This window comes from Mus musculus, chromosome 2 (assembly GCF_000001635.26).
Source record: "Mus musculus strain C57BL/6J chromosome 2, GRCm38.p6 C57BL/6J".
Classification (NCBI taxonomy): domain Eukaryota; kingdom Metazoa; phylum Chordata; class Mammalia; order Rodentia; family Muridae; genus Mus; species Mus musculus.
Window position 1 is genome coordinate 40,650,028 of NC_000068.7, and position 24,220 is coordinate 40,674,247.

Consider the following 24,220-nt stretch of genomic DNA (forward strand, 5'->3'; position numbering starts at 1 on the left):
ATCAATCAACCAGTTTCTGATTTGATTTAATCCCTACTCCACACAAGGTGGAACCTAGGTCTGTGCCAGTAACTTGGCTGTAGCTGGCTAGGTTATAGGCTCTAAGGGAGAACAGAACCATTTTTCTTGTTTTGGTTTGTTTTTTGTTTGTCTTGGTTTTTGATAAATGGCCAAAGTAATAAGATGTTCCCTGAAGTCTTATCTTTATCCCTATAGATTAGTGTATCTCTCAACTTCAATCAGAAATCCTTCTTTGTGCAGTATTTGGTAGTTATCAGAGAGTCCCATAAATTGTCAATATACATCAAATAAGAGACTGTGGAGTATTCAGCTATAATTGGGACACTCATATCACCCTCCTCCTTCCAAGGCTTAGAGAAAGGCACTAAGTGAGAGAGAATGAATGTTTGTAATGAAACAATATTTGCCATATAAGAGAGTATATTACATATATGAACTCACACTTGGGAATACAATCATAGGATTTTCACAAGGTTACGTCAATCAAATTCCCAGCTGGATAGTAGAGGGGCTCATGAAGTCCCCCACTACGTGGGAATCTAATGATTTCTGATGCCAGCATCAAGAGGGAAAATTAGTTTTCTTCAGGGATACAGGCCCTGAGAGGCTACCCACACTCCTGTAGAATTTCACACCCAGTTTCATAGAGGCAGAAGTAAATAGACACTGAGAGAACACAGCACTTTTCTGTAAGAAAAGTGATTGGGGAGGCAGAGTGATTGGAAGGTAAGGAACAATGAATGGATTACATGTAAACATATAACCTGTAACTATGACTATATAATTCATATATATATTAAATAATTATGTTAATATAATGAAGGAAGCACTTTGATAGAGATAATGAAGAAGGGAATCTACACATGTGCTTGACAATCTCTCCAACAGAGCCAGTCAGAGAAATAAAAGTGTGTTAGTGGCTAAGCCATGAGTGTTTTAAAATTAAAGCAGCTATAATCCATGCCTAAAAGAAATGCAGGGACAAAGATGGAGCAGAGAGTGAAAGAAAGGCCGTCCAGTGACAGGCACAACTTGGGATCCATCCATGGATGGACACCAATCCCTGACTCTATTACTGATGCCATGTTGTACTTTCAGACAATAACCTAACATGGGTGTCCTCTTAGATTTCTGAGTTCGAGAGCAGCCTGGTCTGCAGAGTTAGTTCCAGGATAGCCAGAGCTACACAGAGAAACCCTGACTCGAAAAAAGCCAAATAAAATAAAATAAAATAAAATAAAATAAAATAAAATAAAATAAAATTGAATTATATCTCTCAGGCATATTTCTTTAAATACTAATATTCCCTTTCTTTAATTATTATTGTTCTATAAAACTGTCATAATATAATTAAGTCTGATACAAGTCTTAGTTATACATGTCCATATAGGAATTTTACAAAAGGTATAACTGCAAGTAAACCAACAATAAATAAATCTATGTTATAATCTCTGAGATTTGTTTCACAAAACAACGTTTATAAAGATAATTAGATTTTTTTCAATCTATAACACAAACATTTTAACACGTCATATTTATATATAAAAACCCTTTTAAAGTGATTTAATTGCTATCCAAATATTTAAGTACTTTATAAAATATTATTCAGCTGTGTCTCAGACTGAAATTAAATGATAACTAATTTATACTTAAATATATAATATAATTTTCTTGACCAAATAACTGTGGACATCATGATCTAGTAAATTAGGTATGTAGATACAATTTACATATTATGCTTAAACATCTGAATGAGTGATTTTTAATATAAATATAACAAATTCCATACTTTACAGATGTTTCTCAGTATAGATTTTATATAAGTTAAATAAAATAGCTATAAATTAGGATGTCAAAATATTGAATTAGCATATGAATTTCTCAACCTACCAAGACTCAACTGCTTTTATTACCTTAGCAAAAAGCTCATGCCTATTAAATGATTAAATCTCAAAACAGTTTACCAAAGCCATGCTTATTTCTTCAAATAAACTGAACCTATGTTACTAAAGTTTATCTGAAACAACTTTATCGAATTCTTATTCTTTTCTCTAAGGGGGCAATATGGAGAAGAGGAATTTGTAAGGGTGAGCCTGGGAGAAGAAGAGGAACAAGGGTTGTGATTGGCATGTAAAGTGAATAAAAAAGAAAAAAAAAGACATATAATGTCTTAGATTTTACAATTCCTACAGAGTAGTTATACATTTAGATGGCAAAAAGGATGTAATCAAAGGATCTGGTGGAGTTTATTTTCATTTGAAAAGAACCTAACTTTTTTTTTCTTTTCTTTTCTTTTTTTTAGTTTCTGGAAATCTGAGTTTATTAAATTACTGAGAGCTGATATGTCAAAGATCTTAAAATATGACTAAAAATTTAAAAAGTGTTTAGGAAAGAAAACGTAGAAGCTTTCAGTCCTACTGACTGCATCTACATAAAGAACACTAGAAAATCCATTTGCTTCTAAGGTGAACCAAACTGGGTGGCAAAAACCTGGCTGAACATAAGAGGGCCTACTCACTTTCATTAAAGTTTTGAAAATAAATTACCACTCTTCCAATTGGAATAGTAATCAAAAAAAGTGGCCATGCCAATTCTCTTTAAGACATAGAGGGAATTCAGATATGCAAGTCTCTAGATTTATCGAAGGCATTCATTCTTGAGTGACTCAAACCACAAACACAAGCCTATTATCATCAGAAATGTGCATTCATGCAAAAGGACTTCCTGCTGAGTAGTTAATTCACAACTGAAGGTGAACAGTGAATGTGTGAATAAACAGAGATGGATAAAGTCTCCACCAGAGAGCCACAGGGGACAGTGCATGGTGAATAGAGCATTTGCCCATAGTGAGCAAGCTAATAGATAGACAGAGTTACAGAGAGAGGAGAGAGACAGGGAGGAGACAGACAGACAGACAGACAGACAGACAGACAGACAGACAGACAGAGAAGAAAAACAGTTCCACTCTAGGGTACAATTTTCAAAAAAAAAAAAAACAAAAACAAAAATATAAATGGAAAATTAAGAAGTACAAGGCACACTTTTAAAATTCTCTAAGATATTAAAGCAACTTCTCTATCTTCTTAGTCAACTACACAAAGCAATGAAGTAGTACTGAAAGCTGAAGAGAAAAATGTCCACTTTCATACAAAGGCCGAAACATCAGAATAATAAATCAAAAAAATACTAAGAAGTCCACAATAATATATAACTTGCTTTGAAATAGTGTAAATCAAGTTACTATACTAGGACAAATTACCTATTGAAATATAGAATTACAATTATTTCAGGACAAACACAAGCTTAGTATGACAACTAATCCTGCACTGCTGGGAAATTCTTGAATGCTATGGACAGAAGGGCAATATTACACATAGTATTGATCGTTAAAATACAATTCATGGGAATAATGGAAGAAACCGAGAACAGGGAAGGAAGAATCATGTCCAATAAAGTATATCGCTTAACATCTAAAATTACTTGGAGAAGAAGAAAAGAATTACCAACCAACCAACTAACCATAACAACAAACAGTAGAAACTAAACAATGGAAAATATTTCTCAATTATAACTCTGAATGCAAATATTCCTAACTTTTAACCATGCCCGGCCTAACTTTTCAATTACCTAAAGAAAACTAACATGATAAATTAGAAAACATGATCTAGTTATCTGGTTTTCCAAAAAGGACACAAAGATCGGAAAAGATATTCCAACATTGTAAATGGCAACATAAAAAGATTACCAAACAAAGAGAAGTTGTAGCAAACTTCAAACTAAAACAGATAAGATAATATAAAGAAGGACATTGAATTCTTAAGAAAGAAACAATTCACCAAGAAGATATAACCATTGATGCACTAAATCTCTGGACCAATTTCATAAAACAAAAACTCAGGGGAATAAAATACTGCATAGGTCCAGGCACAATACTGATGAGTGATTGAAAACCCAATCCTCATCTTTAGAAACATTCTTTAAATTAAAAATCTGTAAAGAAACCTCAGAATTAAACTAAGCAATAAATCAAATATAGTTAAAAATATTCATAGTATTCAAGGATGAAAATGAAAACACACATTTTCTCTGTGACACTTGGAACACTCTCCAAAATTGACCACATTACAAGTCAATAATCAAGCTTTAATATCCAAGTACAAAAACAAAACAGTTAAATAAACAACACAAATGAAATAACCTTCAGAATTTTATTAGATCTCAATGGAATATAAATGGAAACTGCTGGCTATACTAACCTTAGAAGATATAAAAATATTTAGAGACTGAACAGTTTTGAGTGCAAAATTTGAGTGAATGATTTGAGGGAAGAAATTGAAGAAATGATTGACAAAATTTAGATGTTAGTAGAGTCAAAATTAAGAACACAAGCCAACAGAGCTTCTCAGACACAAGCTAGGCAGTTGTAAATGGATTTTATAGTTGCAAGTTAAATTTTTAAAAAATCAAAGAGAAATATCTTTATGAAGGCACTTAATGTTACAAACTTCATCTTAGCACTGCTTTCATTGTATCCCATAAGTTTGGATGTGTTCATTCATTTTCATTGAATTCTAGAATTTCTTAAATTTCTTTATTTCTTCCTTGACCCAAGGGTCACTGAATACTGAGTTGTTCAGTTTCCAGGAGGCTTTGTGTGGTTTCTGTTGTTGTTGAAGTCCAGCTTTATTTCACAGTGTTCTGATAAAATACGGGAAGTTATTTCAATCTTGTATCTGTTGAGATTTGCTTTGTGATCAAGTATATGGCCAGTTTTAGAGAAGGTTCTAGAGGTGCTGAGGAGAAGGTATATTCTTTTGTGTTTGGGTGAAATGTTCTGTAGATATCTGTTAGGAATGTTTGAGTCTGCTAGTTACACTGTTTCTCTGTTTAGTTTCTGTCTGGATGATTTGTCCGTTGGTAAGAGTTGGGTGCTGAAGTCTCTATTAATGTGTGGCATTCAATATGTGATTTAAGCTTTAGTAACTTTTCTTTTATAAAATGTGTGTACCTTCGCATTTGGGACATAATCGGAATGGAGATATCATCTTGGTAGGTTTGTCCTTTGATTAGTATGAAGTGATATTCTCCAAGCCTTTTGATTAATTTTCCTTGGTAGACTACTTTAATACATATTAGAATGTCTACTCTAGCTTGTTTCTTGGGTCCATTTGATTGGAAAATCTATTTCAAGCCCTGTACTCTGAGGTAATGTCTATCTTTAATGTTGAGGTGTTTTACTCTTATGCAGCAGAATGATGGTTCCTCTTTTATGACCATATTTTCAGCCTGTGCCTTTTATTGGGCAACTGGGTCATTGATGCTGAGTGATATTAAAGACAAATGATTTTTATGGATTAAAAAGGTGTGTAATTTTACACACTGGAATATTATTTAGCCATTAAAAGCAAGAGCATCATGAAATTTGCCCACAAGAAAATGGAACTAGAAAGTATCATCTAGAGTGAGGTAACCCAAATCCACAAAGACAAACATGGCATTTACTCACTTATAAGTAAATATTACTCTCTAGAAAAGCAAAAATATGTAAAAACCCCAATGTAGCAAATAGAAAGATGTAATACAAATGATTGCATGTTACAAAAATAGAGGCTAAAGTATCAACAAGTAGAATTAATCAGATAAAAATAATAAGGTGAACAAAGTTGAACAAGGGAAAAAATCCAAAATTATAATATCAGTGAGAAAGAGAAATTGTCACACACACTTCAAGAAAATTGATAAAATCAACATTGAATACTTTTAAACTGATATTATAAAAGACTCAATGATTCATAAGAAACAGGCACATTTATAAATATATATGTATCCAAAATATTCTCAGAATATATGTGAATATGTAAGCAACATAGTAAGACCCATAAGAATCAAGGGAATTGAATTAGTGCTAACAATTCTCCAAAGAAAGCAAAGTCCAGAGAGATGGAGATGGTGACATAGTCTAGTGCTTCCTTTGCAAGCAAGAGGACTCAAATTTATATCTTCAGCCAACACATAAATGTATGGCAATTTGGTATGTGCCTATAAACATAGCTTTGCGAAAGTGGAGACAGGTAGATTCTGGAGTCTTATGAGCCAGCCAGAATAATCAAAATGGTGAGCTTAATCAGCAAATAAACCCTATTTCAAGAAGTAAGACAGAGAACAGTATACTTGATTAAGCTCTAGCACTTATGTGCACAGAAAATAACATCCACAGAAATGCATGTGTACAGCATATACAAATATACACCAATAAATATGTACATATATACACACACACACACACACACACACACACACACACACACACAGGTAATGTATACACACATATACACATACAGATACACACACATGTATTATCTATCTATCTATCTATCTATCTATCTATCTATCTATCTATCTATCTATTATCTATCTATCTATCCATGTATCTATCTATGTATCTATCTATGAATCTATGTATCTATCTATGTATCTATCTATGTATCTATCTATGTATCTATGTATCTATGTATCTATGTATCTATGTATCTATCTATCTATCTATCTATCTATCTATCTATCTATCTATCTATCTATCTACACACACACACACAAACAAACATATTACCTGACCTCAAGCTAAGCTAGAAAGTTATGGTAATAAAAGCATTATGGCTCTTTCACAGAAAATTATGTAGATCAATGAAAAACAATCAAAACTGCAATTATATGTCTGAGCATCTATGAAATATTGTTTTACAAAATTTTCAAAATCTCATGCACAAAAATGAAAGCCTATTCAATAAAGTATGGCAACAAAACTCCGTATCCACCTGCAAAAAAGCAAGGTATAGCCACATTTCTCACACTATGCAAATATCAATTTGAACTGGAACAAATGGCACAGGAAGATAAGGTTTGAAAAAGAGTGAAGGAAAAATGAACTAAAATTATATATATATGTATATGTATGTATATCATAAAGAATTATATATTTATATAATTATAGAATTTTATTAGTTTTCAAGGTATATGTATATATATCATTATGTATATTTATAATGACTATTATAAAGCACTTAGAATGATAGCAGTTTTGATTCTTCTTCAAGCACTGTGCTTTCCACAGGTACATGCTAATCCATATTAGTGTATGTTGCTATTATTAACTTTGTGATATGATTTGTGATATAATAAATGCCTTTGACTTTGTTAATTTTAAATTTAGTTGATGATTTCAACTAGATGACGATTATTAGGCTTTATACCTCACACATTTTACTTATTAAGAAAATGCGAGTAATTTGCACATACAGTTGTTTCAGATATTTACCTAGAGTGGATGGTATGCAGGTCCCTCCATTCTGACAGTAATTGCTACAATGATTGACTTCACACCTTCCTCCTGAATAACTGGGCCAGCAGTGACATCTCAGATCACCCTTCTCATTTAAAATGCATCTTCCTCCATTTTCACAAGTCAGTTTGCAAGAATCATCTAGTTATAAGGAAAAAAAAAAAGACAAAAATGTTGTTTAGGAATGCTTCAAATAATACTAAAAAATACATATATTTGAATATTAAAATTTTTATACAACATGAAACTTGAAATTGGAGCAAATATACAGTAGGTAAAAGCAAATATTAACATACATTTACTTCTTTAAAGGTGTTATTAATCTTTATGTTTATTATTACTAACCAAAAATTCCTAGATAATATATTTTAGATGGATAATTTTCTTTTTAATATTATGATTTATTAAGCACAGTATAAATGACATGTTATATAACATTGTTAAATAATGATTTGATGCAGTTTTAAATAGGAGAGAAAAAAAAGTTCAATTTGAATAACTACTCACCACAGACCTAATTTCTTTTTTTTCTATTTTTTATTAGGTATTTAGCTCATTTACATTTCCAATGCTATACCAAAAGTCCCCCATACCCACCCCAGACCTAATTTCAAAAACGTCACTTTTCCTAAGTGGGTCAATGTGACACAAGTACTCAGTTATTAGCCATGACTAATTCCTAGAGCAATGAGGTTCAGTGGAATTCAAAAGAACAGCCATTTTTTTTTGCAGCACTGCCTCAGATAGGTAATACACAATGGAGGTTTCGGAGAACAAAGTGGTTCTTAATATTCAATACAAACCAAGTTGAATTCATGTATGCACCTTGAACTAGAAAAATATTTGCTTCGTGTCCCTATAATTAATCATGTATCCTTTTGCCTATCCTTAATCATCCTTAATCATCACCTAATATTACTCTCCATCATCTCCTTTCTCAGATTTTGAATTTTATTCCCACATTTTACATGGAACCATGTCTCTTTAATTTCTTAGTATACACAATGAATGCATTCATGCAACAACATGGCCTATAGTTATTCCATCTATCTATGTTGTCTAGCACAGAAAAATTTTGAAGCACTGAAAATTAGATTTACATTGGATATGGGTACAATCCCACAAATTGTTGAAATAATACTATTTCTAAACATTATTTTTTGACTGTTCATGAGGTTTACTGGGAACACTGCACCTAGTGGTAGTGTATTTGTAAAATCTAGATCCTGGGATAGAATAAAAGAATGTCTGACCAGACCAGGTTCAATGAGTGTGAAGGAATGTTGACAGTAAACAAGTTTCTGAAGAGAGATTGAATGAGAAAACCACTATGTTTTAGAGATTTGCCCAGATATAAATACTTTGAAGAGCCTAGTGAGCTTGACATTAATTGTACTGACTGATTGTTAACTGGTCAGAGGATGAATAAGATGTTTTTGAATTATACTGGTTGTGTAGAATGAGGATTACCTAAGCAGAGCAATGTATGTTGAACGAAGGTGGAAAAATTCTGAGGGAACAGTAAAATGAAATCAGTGATACATGCAGGTGGAGGGAAAGTGAGGATAATAAAGCTCTGATAATATTAACATAAAGTATCCATTGCAGTGGAACATGGATTCTCTACAGTGTGCTGATGATGGGGAGATCAAATAATCACTGTGGTAATCTGCTTTATTTATAGCATCCCAAATTATGTCTAATGAATTTAGAATAAGCAAAAACAAACCCTAAAAGGGGTTCTGAATAAGAACACTGAGATAATCATTTAAAACATTTTCAGAAGATTAATTCCCAACCATGTCTATTTGTAGACATTATACATGAATGACACAGGCATCTAAAATCTATACATGATGGGGAATGAATATCCCAATATTAGGATTTATTAGACATGAACAATTTTAAAATAGCACATGGCACTGATAAAATGAAACTTTAGTTATAGTCATTTCAAACTTACCATTATAGCTTTATATTCAAACAGAAGGTTGTATTTATCATTAACTAAATATTAATCTGAAGCTAAGCTACCACAGCTATAATCAGCTTTAGAAAAAGAAAAAAACAGGCAAGTGCTCTACCAAAGCTGGGTAATATTGAATTTAAAATTCTTGTATGAAAATTAAAATATTGTGTGTTCATCTTTTAAAAATAGTAGATAAGGAATGCAACTAACTTGAAGAGCTGAAGAATGAGTCTATACCAAACATGCATATTAGAAAAAGAGATACATGGGCTTACCTACACCACAAAATTACATATATATATATATAAATATATATAAACTCCCACCACACTGTTTTATTTATACAGACAAAGACAAACTTGAATACTTAAGTAGAAATGGAACATAGGAAGTTCCTGTGAGGGCACAGCTTATTGATTTATGGGAGTGAGGCTAGTGAGATAATGTATTTTCACTTGAAAGTAGTAGTTGGCATTTTAAAAAACTCAGTTTCTGAGTGTTTGCATACACCGCAAACTCCCACACAGTACAGATCTTTCACTTAACCAGGAAAAAAAAATAAAGTAGTCACATCTGAAAATACTTAATTTTCACAGCACAAATAAGACCATAGGTACTCTAGATGATAGGAGATTAACAAAACTTAAGGGTCATCATATGCCAGTAACAGAATCTGTTCATTAGCTGCCTGACAATTAGCAATTGTCACCAGGAATGACCTGGAACTCTCTGTTAGGAGCTGCAAACTTCTGTCACACATATTTTTCCTGACAGTATGAATGTTTCAGGATATCCTCTATATACCTTAATCCCATGTCATTTCAGAGTTTCCTCTGTCTTCAGTTAAAATCTAAATCCAAAATAATATATAGGAAATTCTAATGATACTCAAAATTTATGATCACCCTAATCCTAGGAGGAGTGAAAGTTGGCCCCTACTGTAACAGCTGTTGCTGTGCAGACAAACACCATTTATTTGTGTACAACATTCATCATTCCATCTTTTAGTTTCCTCAGGTTTGTGTATTCAATGTTTAAAATGTGGACATTACAAAAGGGAAAATATATTTGATTTAGACTATTTCTAACTAAGTTGTTTAAACTGAATGCAACCTACCACCCACATTGGAAAACAAGGAGCTAGTAGTCTGGAGAGGGCAAATGAGGATGAAGATATGATACTTGAATGAGCAGTGAATTCTTACAGAAGAAAACAAGTAAGAAAGCCTGCTGTGAAGACATCCTAAATTTATCTTTCAATTCAAAATGCTTGCTGTGATCCAAAAATGCACGGGAACATGCTGTTTTTGTCTGTGATATAAAATTTGGTAAGTACGGGTTTTTCTTTTAATAGAATTATGACTAATTCCCTAAGTTTGCAAGGGTTTTATCTACTGGGTATGCAAGAGAAAACTTTTCCTTCTCTTTTTTATCTTACTGTTTGGTTTTGAATCTTATCTCTTAAAAATACCACTTTCTTAAAAATGGCTGATCATTCTAAATTCATACTTCAAGAATATAACCTACATGAAGAAATACTGTCAGCTTTATTTCTAAATTTGACCTTAGGTTATAAATTAATGTTATGTCTTGCTTATAAAATTGAAATATATATTAGTATTATTTTAACTTCTATAGTACTTGATGTAAATAATATTTCACAGAAAACTTAAGGTAATTTCTAAAGTAGTCTGTGTTTTCCAAATTAATGTCCTGCTTACATAATATAATCAAAGGAATTAAAAATAAATACATTGAATGTATAAATGGATTTGGAGCTAGAATTTATATCAATATAGGAACATCATCCTCAAATTATCATCTATAAAATAAGAACTAATTAATTGTACATTTGGTTCTGAGAGTAACTATTCAGTTGTTGATCCATTGATCACATGAAGAATGTATAGAGTTCTGTTGACACAGGCAAGAAAGGTAGAGAGGACTGTTTTCACAGAAGCTCAAGAGCACCTGACACTATGGTGGATGAACTGTCAGGAAAGGTAATATTGCTCAGTTACAAAACTCGTAAATTTATCCTCACTGTTTATAGAATAATTCATCTGACTGTATAGAATAACAGTGAATACCTACCTAACAGACTGTCATCATGGCAGGTCCCATTCATCATATATTTTCCCTCTGGGCAGATACATGTGGCTCCAGAAGGATTCAGTAAGCAGAGAAAGTCACATGACAAATCCAAGCAAGGATTGGGTACTGATGGAAATAAAATTAAGGAAAACAGAGACACGTGAGATAAAGGTTGAGAGAAATTTCAAAAGCATAAAATTCTGCAAGCTGAAATGATGAATTATCAATGTGAAGAAAAAAGCAAAACAATTTTTTACTGATGCTCTCACATTTTAATATTAGTATTTTATTTTATAAGTAGTAAAAATCATTATATAATACCTTCATTAATAGGAAATTTGTCCATTATAAAAGGAAAATTGTTAATTAATACATGTGGCATAACTTCAGGATTACCTCTGCATAAAGTTAGTCTAGTTTTGAATTGGAAGCTACACTGCTTCCTTTCTGGTTCAGTTCATGTACAATTATCTATGTTGATTATTTTCTTCACTGGAAGTTTTTGAATAATGCTCTGGTAATTGCCTTTTCTAGAATATTCAAGAGTCAACCTTAGGTGACTAGTCTGAATTGAGCTTATAAGACAAGGAGTTTTTTTTTTTTTAATGTTCTTTTTTTTAATTTGGTATTTATTTTATTTACATTTCCAATGCTATCCCAAAAGTCCCCCACACGCTCCCCCACCCACCCACTCCCACTTCTTGGCCCTGTCGTTCCCCTGTACTGAAGCATATAAAGTTTGCATGACCAATGGACCTCTCTTTCCACTGATGGCAGACTAGGCCATCTTCTGATTCATATGCAGCTAGAGACACGAGCTCCGGGGGGTGGGGGTGGGAGGAGGTACTGGTTAGTTCATATTGTTCAAACCTATAGGATTGCAGATTCCTTTAGCTCCTTGGGTACTTTCTCTAGCTCTGGAGTTATTAACTGAGCATTTTGCTGAACTCTCACTTTTTCAAATTACCAGTGGACCTCCCTGCTCATAAAAAAGCACCCCTACTGAAGTGTTTAGAGATCCAAAACTTAATTTATAATTATCATACAGTTTTAATTACTATACAGTTTTAATGAATGAAAATAAATTATTATTGATAATCACAAAGACACAAAATTCACAGTTCTTTGTAAATTCAAAATTTAAAAAAGGGTATGAATCGAAACACGTTAAAATGGTCCCTGCTTACTGTGTAGTTGTTTGCATACATGTGAGACTCAGTACTAGATTTATCTTACCTAAAGGTTTAGCTAATGAGCGTCTTATGTGGTCAAAGGTGATTCATGGTGTTTCCTATTCGAACCAGACCACAGAACCTTTCTGCTAAGGTCCAGTGCCCATATACTACCATGTTTATAATAGTAATAAATTAACTTTAGATTGCAGATTTCACCATGCTCATTGGTGATTATGAATTAGGCAGAACTACAAGGTAGCATAAATTGTCCTTGTGTTAACCATGGACCCAACATATGAGGCTTCTAGGAAGGGCAGTAGCATATAAGGAGGTATTGAAGGAATTTTATGTCTTGCTAGAATTAGGTCACAATGACTTGAATAAATATAGTTGTCTTTACAAATAATTGTAATATTAAGTATAAATCGATTTCATTAGCCATAAGGAGTGACTATAAATAAATTGGAACAATTTAATTAACACTGATGTGTACATCATTTTAAAATTTCAATCCTACTTTTGTTCTTGAGTGAGTTTGAAACATTGCTTCACATCTCAATTCTCAATGATTTATTTAATAAATCCTTTCTAGATTGAAGATCTGTGTTTATAAAAAACGATAAACAACAAATCAGAGACGACACAATTGATGAAAGAGTTCTCTGAACATTCTTGAAGCTGTAGTGCTATTGATATGTAGTCAACGGTTGTTAATAACAGTATTGTGAACTGACTACTGTTGCATGTTTATACCTTCATGGGAGATCCAAATATTTACAAGGTTTTAAAATTATTTTTAATGAACAACTTTTAATCCTAAGAAATGCAGTAGTTTGTTCACATCTCTTATAGCAAAAGTGGATAGCTGATTTAAAATTTCTGGAGAAACCAAGACAAACTGAGCAAGTATATTAGAAATACAGACATAGTTACCATAATTATAAATATATTATTTTAAAAGACATAAAAAGTTTGAAATATTTTACTTACAATTTAGTTGTTTATAGCGATGTGATACCAAAATGCTCTTTGTTTTGTCAACGCCTAAAGCTAGGACCTCTACTGAGCCATGACCAAATTTTTGAACTCTGAATATACCATTTTTAGGTCCTGCTCCATATATATAATCTTCAAAGACATCAATTCTGTGAGGATGCAACAAACCTGGAATGTTCGAGAACGAGGAATGAATTACAGTGTGAGCACCATCAAAATACATTATATAATCATAGCATGATGAAACAATTATATTTTATAATTACTATTTACTAATATAAATTGTATAAGCACTTAAATTTTAAAAGTGTCTAGATTAATCCAAGATCCGATTATGATTTTATTTGTTAATTCAAAATTAAAAATAACTTTTAATGATAGCTGACAGGTTGTAAATATGTCAGTCACAACATATTGAACAAACATTTCCATTACTGTTTTGCAGCTTCATCTAAAATTGCTTGGGGTTATTATATACCAAATAATTGTCTCTACCATAACGTTGGCAAGAACAAAGGCATGCCTCATCTGTAGCACAAAGAAACTTCTCATGGATCAAGTTTTAAATTGAATTCTATCATCTGTTTAGCAGTTTATCATACAATAACAAGAATATATATATATACTCCATGTTTTCACTATCCTTGTAGCACTATACCAGACTAAAATAAAAGTAAGGGAATATTTTTTAAGTATCCAAGAATGGCAACTGAACAAAAAATCAAAGCAATGGTGGTAGGAGAAAATGAATGCATGGTCTAATCAAATACCATTGATTTGTCATTCAATTATTGTTTTATCTTTCCAATTTTTATTATAAAATTATGTGAATCAAAGTTACATTTAGTTAACATGAGAGTTAACAATCTTATCTTTTTACAGTCACATTGCACTTCTGGTAAATTTTGGAAAGATTAAGGAAAGGAATAGAAAGACAAAGGAACAAAAATAGAGAAAATATACTTGACAGCCAGGGAAACAAAATATGAAGCAATCAGAATAAACCAGAAAATGAGAAAACAATATAGGAGATAGGAGATGTTTAGAAAAGAAGAGAGAAAAATGGCACAGCTGACCCTGCATTTTGATGGGAGGTATTCTGGTTGCTACCTAACTTGTCACTTGGCCTAATACCCATGTACATAATGAAGAACTCATGTTTCCTTGTGCCCATCATCACTATTTCAAAAGAGTTTTGTGTTGGCCAACACTAATCACAAGTGACTTACAGAATGAAATAATTTCAGAACATGGGCAGTAAGTACCAATATTTATCCAAGCTGAGGAGATCTCTGCCTTGGTCTCTTCAATATAGTAGTAGGGTTGAAGCTTTCAATTAGTATAAACACTGAAATTTGAAAGAATTAGAGGAAATCCAAGTTGCGAATTTCTATAAATCTATATCCGTGTCATGAATTAGTAGTCACAATAACAAAAGTACTTCTGCAAACCTTGTTTGCTGCTGACAGAGACCACTGGACTGGAACCATCATACAGGACACTGCCAATGATGGAGAGCTCAAAGTCTGCCCAGTAGATGCGTTCACCAAAATGATCAACAGTCAGACCTGAGAAACCAACATGCAGAGACAAGACATACAAAGAAACTGAGGTTACTTACTATTAAGTTTTTATTCCAATGTTTAATCTTGATAAGTATTTTTCTTTAAGAAATATAAAATTCCCTAGTACCAATCCATGATACTATTAATGATATTGTACTTTCAGATAGGAGTCTAGCATGACTGTCCTCTGAAAGGGTTCACTCACTCATCAGCTGAGTCAGACAAATGCAGGTACCCACAGACAAACAGTTGATGGAGATTGGGGACTCTTAGGGAAGAGTAGGAGGAAGAATTGCAGCCACTAAGAGGATAGAAACTCCATAGGAAGGCCAACAAAACCAACTAACCTTGAGTCCTTGAGGCTCTCAGAGTCTGAAACACCAACAAAAGAACATACATAGGCTGGACCTAGACCTGCCTACACATACGTAGCAGATGCGCAGCTTGGTCTTCATGTGGATCCTGAACAACTGAAGCAGAGGCTATCCCAAAAGTTGCTGACTATATGAGGAATGTGTTCTAACTGGGCTGCCTTGTCTGGCCTTAGTGGGAAAGGAAGTGAATAGCCTCAAAGAGACTTGAAATGCATTGATAGGGAGATACCCAGTGGGGTGGGGGGTGGGGCAGGCAACTGCCAGAGGAGAAGGGAAGCAGGGATGCAGAAAGTATTGTAGGTGGGGCTGACCAGGAGAAGGGCAGTGAGTGGGATGTAAAGTGAATAAATTAAACAAACAAACACAAAAAAAGTATCATAAAATTAATCTACCATATATCACAGTACTGTAGAAACTAAGTAAAAATGAAATTCTCTATCTTTAAACTTGAACACATGAGTTCAGATCAAGTAACATTTATTTAATAAGTGATTAGAATAATCTTATCTAAACAGGTGAAGTCACTTTAACCACCCTGTTCATATTTACTGAGTTCTTAATTATAGTTAGTTTATTATGATTTTACCTAATATTTCAGTTTTTGTCTTGAGTAATGGAAGATTTTTGTACCACAATGGTTTAAACTTGATATAACCAACATTATTTTAAATCTCTTTTTGAAGCTCGAGAACCCAGAATGCAACATACGCATGGACTTTAGATAAAATGAAGCCATTAAGAACTGGTCTGAGTGTAGAGAGACACCTATGTGTTTGCTTCAGCTTAAGCCAACCAAAGACTGATAATAAAAATAGGAGAGAATGAGAATTAAAGTCCTGATGTGAGGTTTTAGTATCTGTTGGTATATTTCCTTTTGTCAAGTTTTCTTTCTTTCTTTCTTTCTTTCTTTCTTTCTTTCTTTCTTTCTTTCTTTCTTTCTTTCTTTCTTTCTTCCTTCCTTCCTTCCTTCCCTTCTTCTTCTTCTTCTTCTTCTTCTTCTTCTTCTTCTTCTTCTTCTTCTTCTTCTTCTTCTTCTTCTTCTTCATCATCTTATTCCTCCTCCTTCTCCTTCTCCTCCTCCTCCTCCTTCTCCTTCTTCTCCATCTTCTCCTCCTTCTTTTCTTCTTTTCCTTCTTTTCTCCTTCTCCATCTCTCCTCCTCCTCCTCCTTCTTCTTCTTCTTCATTATTATTATTACTTAATCTTTTTAATAGTCCAGTCATTATCTCCCTCCCGGTTCACCCTCCAAAAGTTCCTTATCTCATTCTTCCTCCCCTTGTCTCCAAAAGGATATCTCCACCACCTCTACCCCAACCCCACCAAATCTCCCAACTCCCTGGGGCATCAAGTTTCTCAAAGGTTAGCTGCTGTTTCTCTCACTGAGGCCAGTCAAAGACTGCTTAGCTCATCATCACTTTCATACTAGGTCTTTGTGAGTGCACAAAAAAAAGAATTAAAGTAATATTTTATTAAAAGGTTGTTTCTCATATCATCCTGATAGAGGTAACCCAGACCCAAAAGGAAATGCATGGTATGTAATCACTGATAAGTTGATATTAACAAAGAAGCATAGAAAACACATGCTATAATCCACAGACTCTAAGAAATTAAACAAGAAGGAAGCCTCAAGTGAAGATGCTTCACTCCTACTTAGAAGCAGGAACAAAATCGTAGGAGCCAGAGGGAGGGAGGGACCTGCTTGGGAGAGGGGATGGAGAGGAGAAAAGGAGAGTAGGATCAGGTATGGGGGCAGACAGGATAGAAGACCAGAGAACCAAGATAATGAATAGAAATACAGCTGCCAAGGTGGGGGTGGAAGTGGGAGCAATCTCTAGAAAGACTCAGAGACCTGGAATGTGAGAGGCTTCCAGAACTTAATGGGTTGACCTTAAATCAAATGTCTTACAGTGGGGAGACATAACTTGAAGACCCCAACTCCAATAGTTAGACATGGACCCCAATGGAGGAGTAGGGACACCAAACTCCCTTCAAAATTCTTGACCCACAACTGTTCCTGTCTAAAAGAAATTCAGGGACAAAAATGGTCAGAGACTCAAGGGAAGAATGTCTGTGACTGGCCCAACATGGCATTCATCCCACAGGAAGGGAGCAAACCCTGAAACTATTACTGATGCTATACTGTCCTTACAGACAGGAACCTAGCATAGCTATCCCCTGAGAGCCTCCACTTGCATCTGTCTGAAACAGATGCAGATACTTATAGTCAACCATTGAATGGAGGTCTAGGACCCTTGTGGAAGAGTTAGGGGGAAAGATTGAAGGAACTGAAGGGGATGGCAACCCCATAGGAAGACCAACAGTGTCAACTATTCTAGACTCCTCAGAACTCCCAGAGACTAAGCCAACAACTGAGGAGCATATATGGGCTGGGCTGAGGCTCCTGGTACATATGTAGCAGAGAACTGCCTTCTCTGGCCTCACTGGGAGAGGATTTGCCTAATCATTTAGAGACTTGATGTCCTAGGGAAGTTTACTGCCAGGGGGAGGGGGAGGATTGGGAACACTCAGATGCAAAGGGGAAAAGGAATGGGGTGAAGAATTCTTGGGATGAGAGACTGAAAGAGGGGGGCAACATTTGGGATGTAAATAAATAAAATAAATCATTAAAAAATTAAAAATATATAGAAAAGAAAAGCTTTAAAAAAGTTGTTTCTCCTCTGTTATTAATTTACAAATTGAAGTTTTGCCCATATGTTCTTGCAAAGATATCATCAATGTATATTCTAAGTTAAAGAGTAATGCTATTTAAGTGTGAAAAAGTAATATCATTTACAACACATGAATACTGGGAGTGAGTCTTAATTATTTCAGATGCCTAGTTTGTGTGGTAGTCTTTTCACTGAATACAGTATCCACCTTCAATTAATGTGAATTTAGCAGATTGATATCATAAAGTGTTGATGTGAAGGGACCATGTGAAGGTCCATTGAATAAAAGACAATTTTGGGTTAGGCAAAACTTCTAGACTTAAACAGTATAAAAGAAAAGCACAATAACATTAAAAGCAGTGTCATAATGCTCTTTAATTCATTATGTAGTTCTAGTTGAGACATAGCCTAAGTATAGAAATGTGTTAATACTTAAATAATACAGAGAGAAGTTCTTTGCTTAGCTACTCTCTAAGGAATAATGCAACATGACTTAAAGTGGAGGCTGTGCCATGGAGCTTGGTGTTTTAAAACTGCTGTTGCTTCTGGGTTATGTGAGCTCTGAAATGATCCAAGTTTCCACTGTTGATATTAAGTCCAGCCTTGGTGAAGAAAGGATGACCACCTTGCACCTCTGTGAATTTAATAGACTGAAGAGGTAAATAAAACAAAACTTTTCCTCAGTTAAATTAGTTTTTCATTTCTAGATTATACTTGCTTATTTTGGAAGAGATTAACAAGTGACAGATTACAGGTATCATGTTTTTATTACAAGTACACATGACCATATCATCTCTTGCCAAGAAGTGGACTATTGGATGGAATTATGCAAAAATAGAAACTGACAACGAAGAACAAAACTTTTATAAAAGTGGGATTTGGATTACAAATAATCCTTAAATCAGTGACTATGCTTTTTCTTAAGTCCTTTAGGTAAACAGAAAAAAAATTGTCTTTTAAATTAGAAAGTTAACAAAGGAATCAACAAACTTTTCTTATGATAGCATAAAAGTCAAGTTTATATGAAATAGCAAGTCCATGTCCATCTTGAAAAAATCTCCCCCTTGTTTTTAGTAAACTGCCAATAGCAATAAAAATAAAACACTTCAGAAAATAATGTATTTATCTGAACTGAAAATGACATATACATGTTATGAAATTAATAGAAGTATAGAATATTTAAAACAAAGTGCTGTATTTTTAAATCTAACCTTATATTTTGAAATTTAAATTACATTTACATCATCTTCCTTCCACTTGCTCCTCCTTCCAAGCTCTCCCATGTCCCTCTGCCTCATTCTTGCTCTCTTGCTTCGTCTTTGTTGATAAATATGTATGTATGTGTGTGTGTTTGTGTATATATACACACAATGTGCTGAGTTTAGCATTTAGTTTTGTTTCTATGTATATGATTTCATGGATGACCACTTTGTATTGGCAAATATGTTTGGGGTACATCTCAGGGGAAGATCATTAAGGATACAGATCACAGCTCAGTAGACTGTAATGCAGAACAGCAGAATCCCATTCCCAGAGTTGTTCTTTCAGCATAGTATTGTCCATGATACCTAGGCCTCCATTATATGTTAGGGGTATTAAAATTATTTTAACTCTGAAATTTTCAAAGATACTTAAAGAAAAGATACTTTAACTTTCAAAAATTTCACACTAATAGAAAATGATAATGAAATATCATAAACTACTACTTTGTATGGTATGTATTCACACTTTATATGTAGAAGAATGGGAGATGGGGTGCTTATTCAAATATGTCCACTGAGATGCCTTTGCTTAGAAATACATCTATTGTTTCTGTATTCCTAATATTTTAATTAATTTATAGTAATTTATATCACCATTTTCTTTGTGTACATAAATATTGATGTGTACATAAATTTTTATTTTAAGACCAAATTTATACATCACATTAAAATGAATAGCTAACATGTCTCATTATAATTATTTGCATATTTTTTCTATATCTTGTGGTGTTATAGAAATATTACATTTCTATTATCCATTCAGATTAAGCATATGACTGACATACAGTACTTTACATTATGGTCTATATTTTTAAAGATATTGATAATATCTTTCAATTTTTGTCATTTATGTGCTGTGCCAATTTAATTGAAATGTCAAGTTCCAGGTTGAGTGTTCAAGAATCTTAAATACTAGCAAATATTTATTTTTGTATTCTTCATTTATATATTTTGATAAATGTAATTATTCAAAATTTAAACTATATTAATTATATTTGCCTACACACTTACATATAATTTTCACATATAAATATTTATGAGTATAGAGAATATTGATTATGTTTGGGGATAATTTACAATATTTGACATATAGAATATTAATTAGGGGTAACATTGTAACATTAAAGGCATAGCTGATAAAGTGCCAACAGCTGTCACAAACTGATATTTCATGATGGTGGCAATTTTTGCAGTAAGAGTTGTGGTATTAAGCTACTTGATTAGAGTGTAGACTTCTGCACCAATTACATACAGACATCACATAATTGCACAGAGACAGGTTGATTTATATTCCAAAAGTTCACCTAGTTGATACTATCTTTAAAGTATAAGCCATAAATTTGTAAACTGTATGTCACATATTTAGTATCATTTTTCACTCTGAATGCATAACAGAAATGGAACATTTCTATAAAACTACAACATATAAAGAACTAAAGTGTATACATGGATACAAAGAGACTTTAAGATAGATATGCTTTTTAATATGGTGTCTGACATTGAGGTTAAAAGAAAGTTTTATATACACCAAGAAAATGGAGAAGAATGCTAAGTCTAAAATATTAGCAATATATTAACAGTGAATGTATTCTGATATAAAGTATCCCAGTGGCTGTCTTTATACAAGCACATAACTCCCAAGTGTATAGTGTATACATACATGGAAATTCAGAACAGTTAGTTCATTGTATTTCATTATCACTTTCTATTAGGGTGCTATTTGTGAAAGCTAAATTAGGTTCAGAACATACCACCAGCTGCAATAGAACACCAGCTGCAGCTTTACCTCCCCTGTGTGCATGCCTATTGTGAATCTCACAGACCTTCCTGCTCTCCTGCCCTCCTGGGACAAATCCCAGTCCCCAACTCCAGTAAATAGCCCCTACTTCACCACAGACTATAGCTGCCAAAAGACCAGATAAGCTGAACCTAGACCTCACCTACTCTCTATAACCCCAGAGCCTATTCTCAGGGTCACACTTAGTGCTATAGCAGAACACCAGCTGCTGCTTCTCCTCCCCAATTTGCAGGCCTATTATGGATCCCAAAGACCCTAGTCTTTCTTTCCTGTCTGATCCCTGTGTCACAGCCTCCTGACCCCAGCATATTTGCCCTGTTCCACCATAAGCTACACCTGCCAGAAGACTGGATAGGCTACAACCAGACTTCTCTCACAATCTCTATTACCCCAGACCCAATTCTCGGGTCAGAACAGGACATCAGCTGCAGCATCCCCTGCCCATATTCCAACCCACCTGTGAATTCCCCTGTCTTTTCCCACCTACCTTGTCACTGTGTCCCAGACCCCAGCACCAGCAAATATCTCTTGCTCAACCAGAAGCCAGGCCTACCAGAAGACCAGCCTTAAAACCCCTGCAAGTATTACCCATAAATACACTAGCTGGACAATCAAGTAAAACAGGACCACTCAGTCAACACACACTCTGAAGATCCAGGGAGGCAGCATAAACCAAGAAACAAAATTCCCACCAAACCAAGACAAATGCAAAATCTGAAACCTAGACCTAAAACCACCTCAAATACAGATGCCCAGATTTCAGGAAAAAAAAAAGCCATCAATAATAGCCAGGGAAGTATGACTCCACCAGAGTCCAGCTATCCTACCACAGCAGATATTGAATAATAAAACATAGCTGAAGCATAAGAAAAAAACTTGAAGAGGAAATGAATAAAATCCTTAAAGAAATTAAGGAAAACAAACAATTGGAGGAAATTAGTAAATCCCTTAAAGAATAACAATAATAATAAATTGAAAGAAACAGTTAACCTGATAAAGACATGAAAATGGAAATAGAAGCAGTTCATAGATTGGCAGGAATAACATAGTAAAAATGGCCATCTTACCAAAAGTAATCTACAGATTCAATGCAATCTCCACCAAAATTCAAATTCCAACTCAATTCTTTACAGAGGTAGAACATTTTTGTTTTTTTAGTTTTATTAGGTATTTTCTTTATTTACATTTCAAATGTTATCCTGAAAGTTCTCTCTACCCTCCCCCCACCCTGCTCCCCTATCCACCCACTCCCACTTCTTGGCCCTGGCATTCCCCTGTACTGGGGCATATAATTCTTATATTCATCTGGAATAACAACAACAACAAACAAAAGATAGTGGAAACTATTCTTAACAGTAAGAGAACTTCTGGTAGAATCACCATACCTGACCTCAAGCTGTACTACAGAGTAATAGTGATAAAAAAAAAAAAAGTCTGGTATTGGTACAAAAACAGACAGGTAGTTCAGTGGAATAGAATTTAAGACCTAATATTAAACCCACATTCCTATGATCAATTGATTTTGACAAAGAAGCCAAAATCATCCAATGGATAAAAGACAGCATATTCAACAAATGGCGCTGGTTCAAGTGGTGGTCAGCATGTAGAAGAATTCAAATTCATACATTCTTAGTGTCTTGTACAAAGATCAAGTCCAAGTGGATCAAGGACATCCACATAAAACCAGATATGCTGAATCTAATAGAAGAGAAAGTGGAAAGATCTTCAAAAACATTAGCACGGGTAAAATTTTCCTGAACAGAACACCAAGGGCTCTAAGTTCAATTGTAGACAAATGGGATTGCAAAGGCAAAAGACACTGCCAATAGGCAAAACAGCAACCTACAGATTAGGAAAAGATTGTTACCCACCTATATCCGATGAAGGGCTAATATCTAATATATACAAAGAACTCAAGAAGCTAGATTCCAGAGAACCAATTAACTCTATTTTTAAGAGATGTATAGAGCTAAACAAAGAATTCTCAACTGAGGAATCTTGAATGGCTGAAAAGCAACTAAATATAGCTGTCTCTTGTGAGACTATGCCGGGGCCTAGCAAACACAGAAGTGGATGCTCACAGTCAGCTATTGGATGGGTCACACGGCCCCCAATGGAGGAACTAGAAAAAGTACCCAAGGAGCTAAAGGGAACTGCAACCCTATATGTGGAACAACAATATGAACTAACCAGTACCCCGGAGTTCTTGTCTCTAGCTGCATATGTATCAAAAGATGGCCTAGTCAGCCATCACTGGAAAGAGAGGCCCTTTGGACTTGCAAACTTTATATGCCCCAGTACAGGGGAACGCCAGGGCCAAAAAGGGGGAGTGGGTGGGTAGGGGATTGGGGGGGTGGGTATGGGGGACTTTTGGGATAGCATTGGAAATGTAAACGAGGAAAATACCTAATTAAAAAAAAAAAAGAAATGTTCAACATCCTTAGTGAGCAGGGAAATGCAACTCAAAATGAACCTGAGATTCCACTTTATACCAGTCAGAATGGCTAAGATCAAAACCTCAAGTGATAGCAGATGTTGGGAAGGATGTGGAGAAAGAGGAACACTCCTCCATTGCTGATGGGAATGCAAGCTGATACAACCACTTTGGATATCAGTCTGGCAGCTTCTCAGAAAATTGGAAATATTACTACCTGAGGAACTAGCTATTCCACTCCTGGGTATATAGCCAAAAGATACTCCAACATATAACAAAAACACATGCTTCACTATGTTCATAGCAGCCTCATTTATAATAGCTAGAAGCTGGAAAGAACCCAGATGTTGCTCAACAGAGGAATGAATACTGAAAATGTGGTACATTTACACAATGTAGTACTACTCAGCTGTTAACAATGACTTCATGAAATTCACAGGCAAATGGATGAAACTAGATAATATCTTCCTGATTGAGGTAACACACTCACAAAAATGACAAAGGACTGATATCCAAAATATATAA

General features: G+C 34.2%; 1 protein-coding gene across 7 annotated transcripts in view; it reads right to left on the bottom strand.

The window, feature by feature from the left end:
• The window catches only part of Lrp1b (low density lipoprotein-related protein 1B), a 2,058,309-nt gene that overhangs the window by 54,738 nt on the left and 1,979,351 nt on the right, over positions 1-24,220 (bottom strand). For all 7 annotated transcript variants that reach the window (XM_006498463.4, XM_006498461.4, XM_017319348.2 and 4 more), the window contains 4 exons: positions 15,046-15,162; positions 13,589-13,762; positions 11,424-11,549; positions 7,337-7,501 (listed from right to left, as the gene is read on the bottom strand). In XM_006498463.4, coding sequence (XP_006498526.1) covers positions 7,337-7,501; positions 11,424-11,549; positions 13,589-13,762; positions 15,046-15,162 — 582 coding nt within the window. The remainder of the gene's footprint in view (positions 1-7,336; positions 7,502-11,423; positions 11,550-13,588; positions 13,763-15,045; positions 15,163-24,220) is intronic.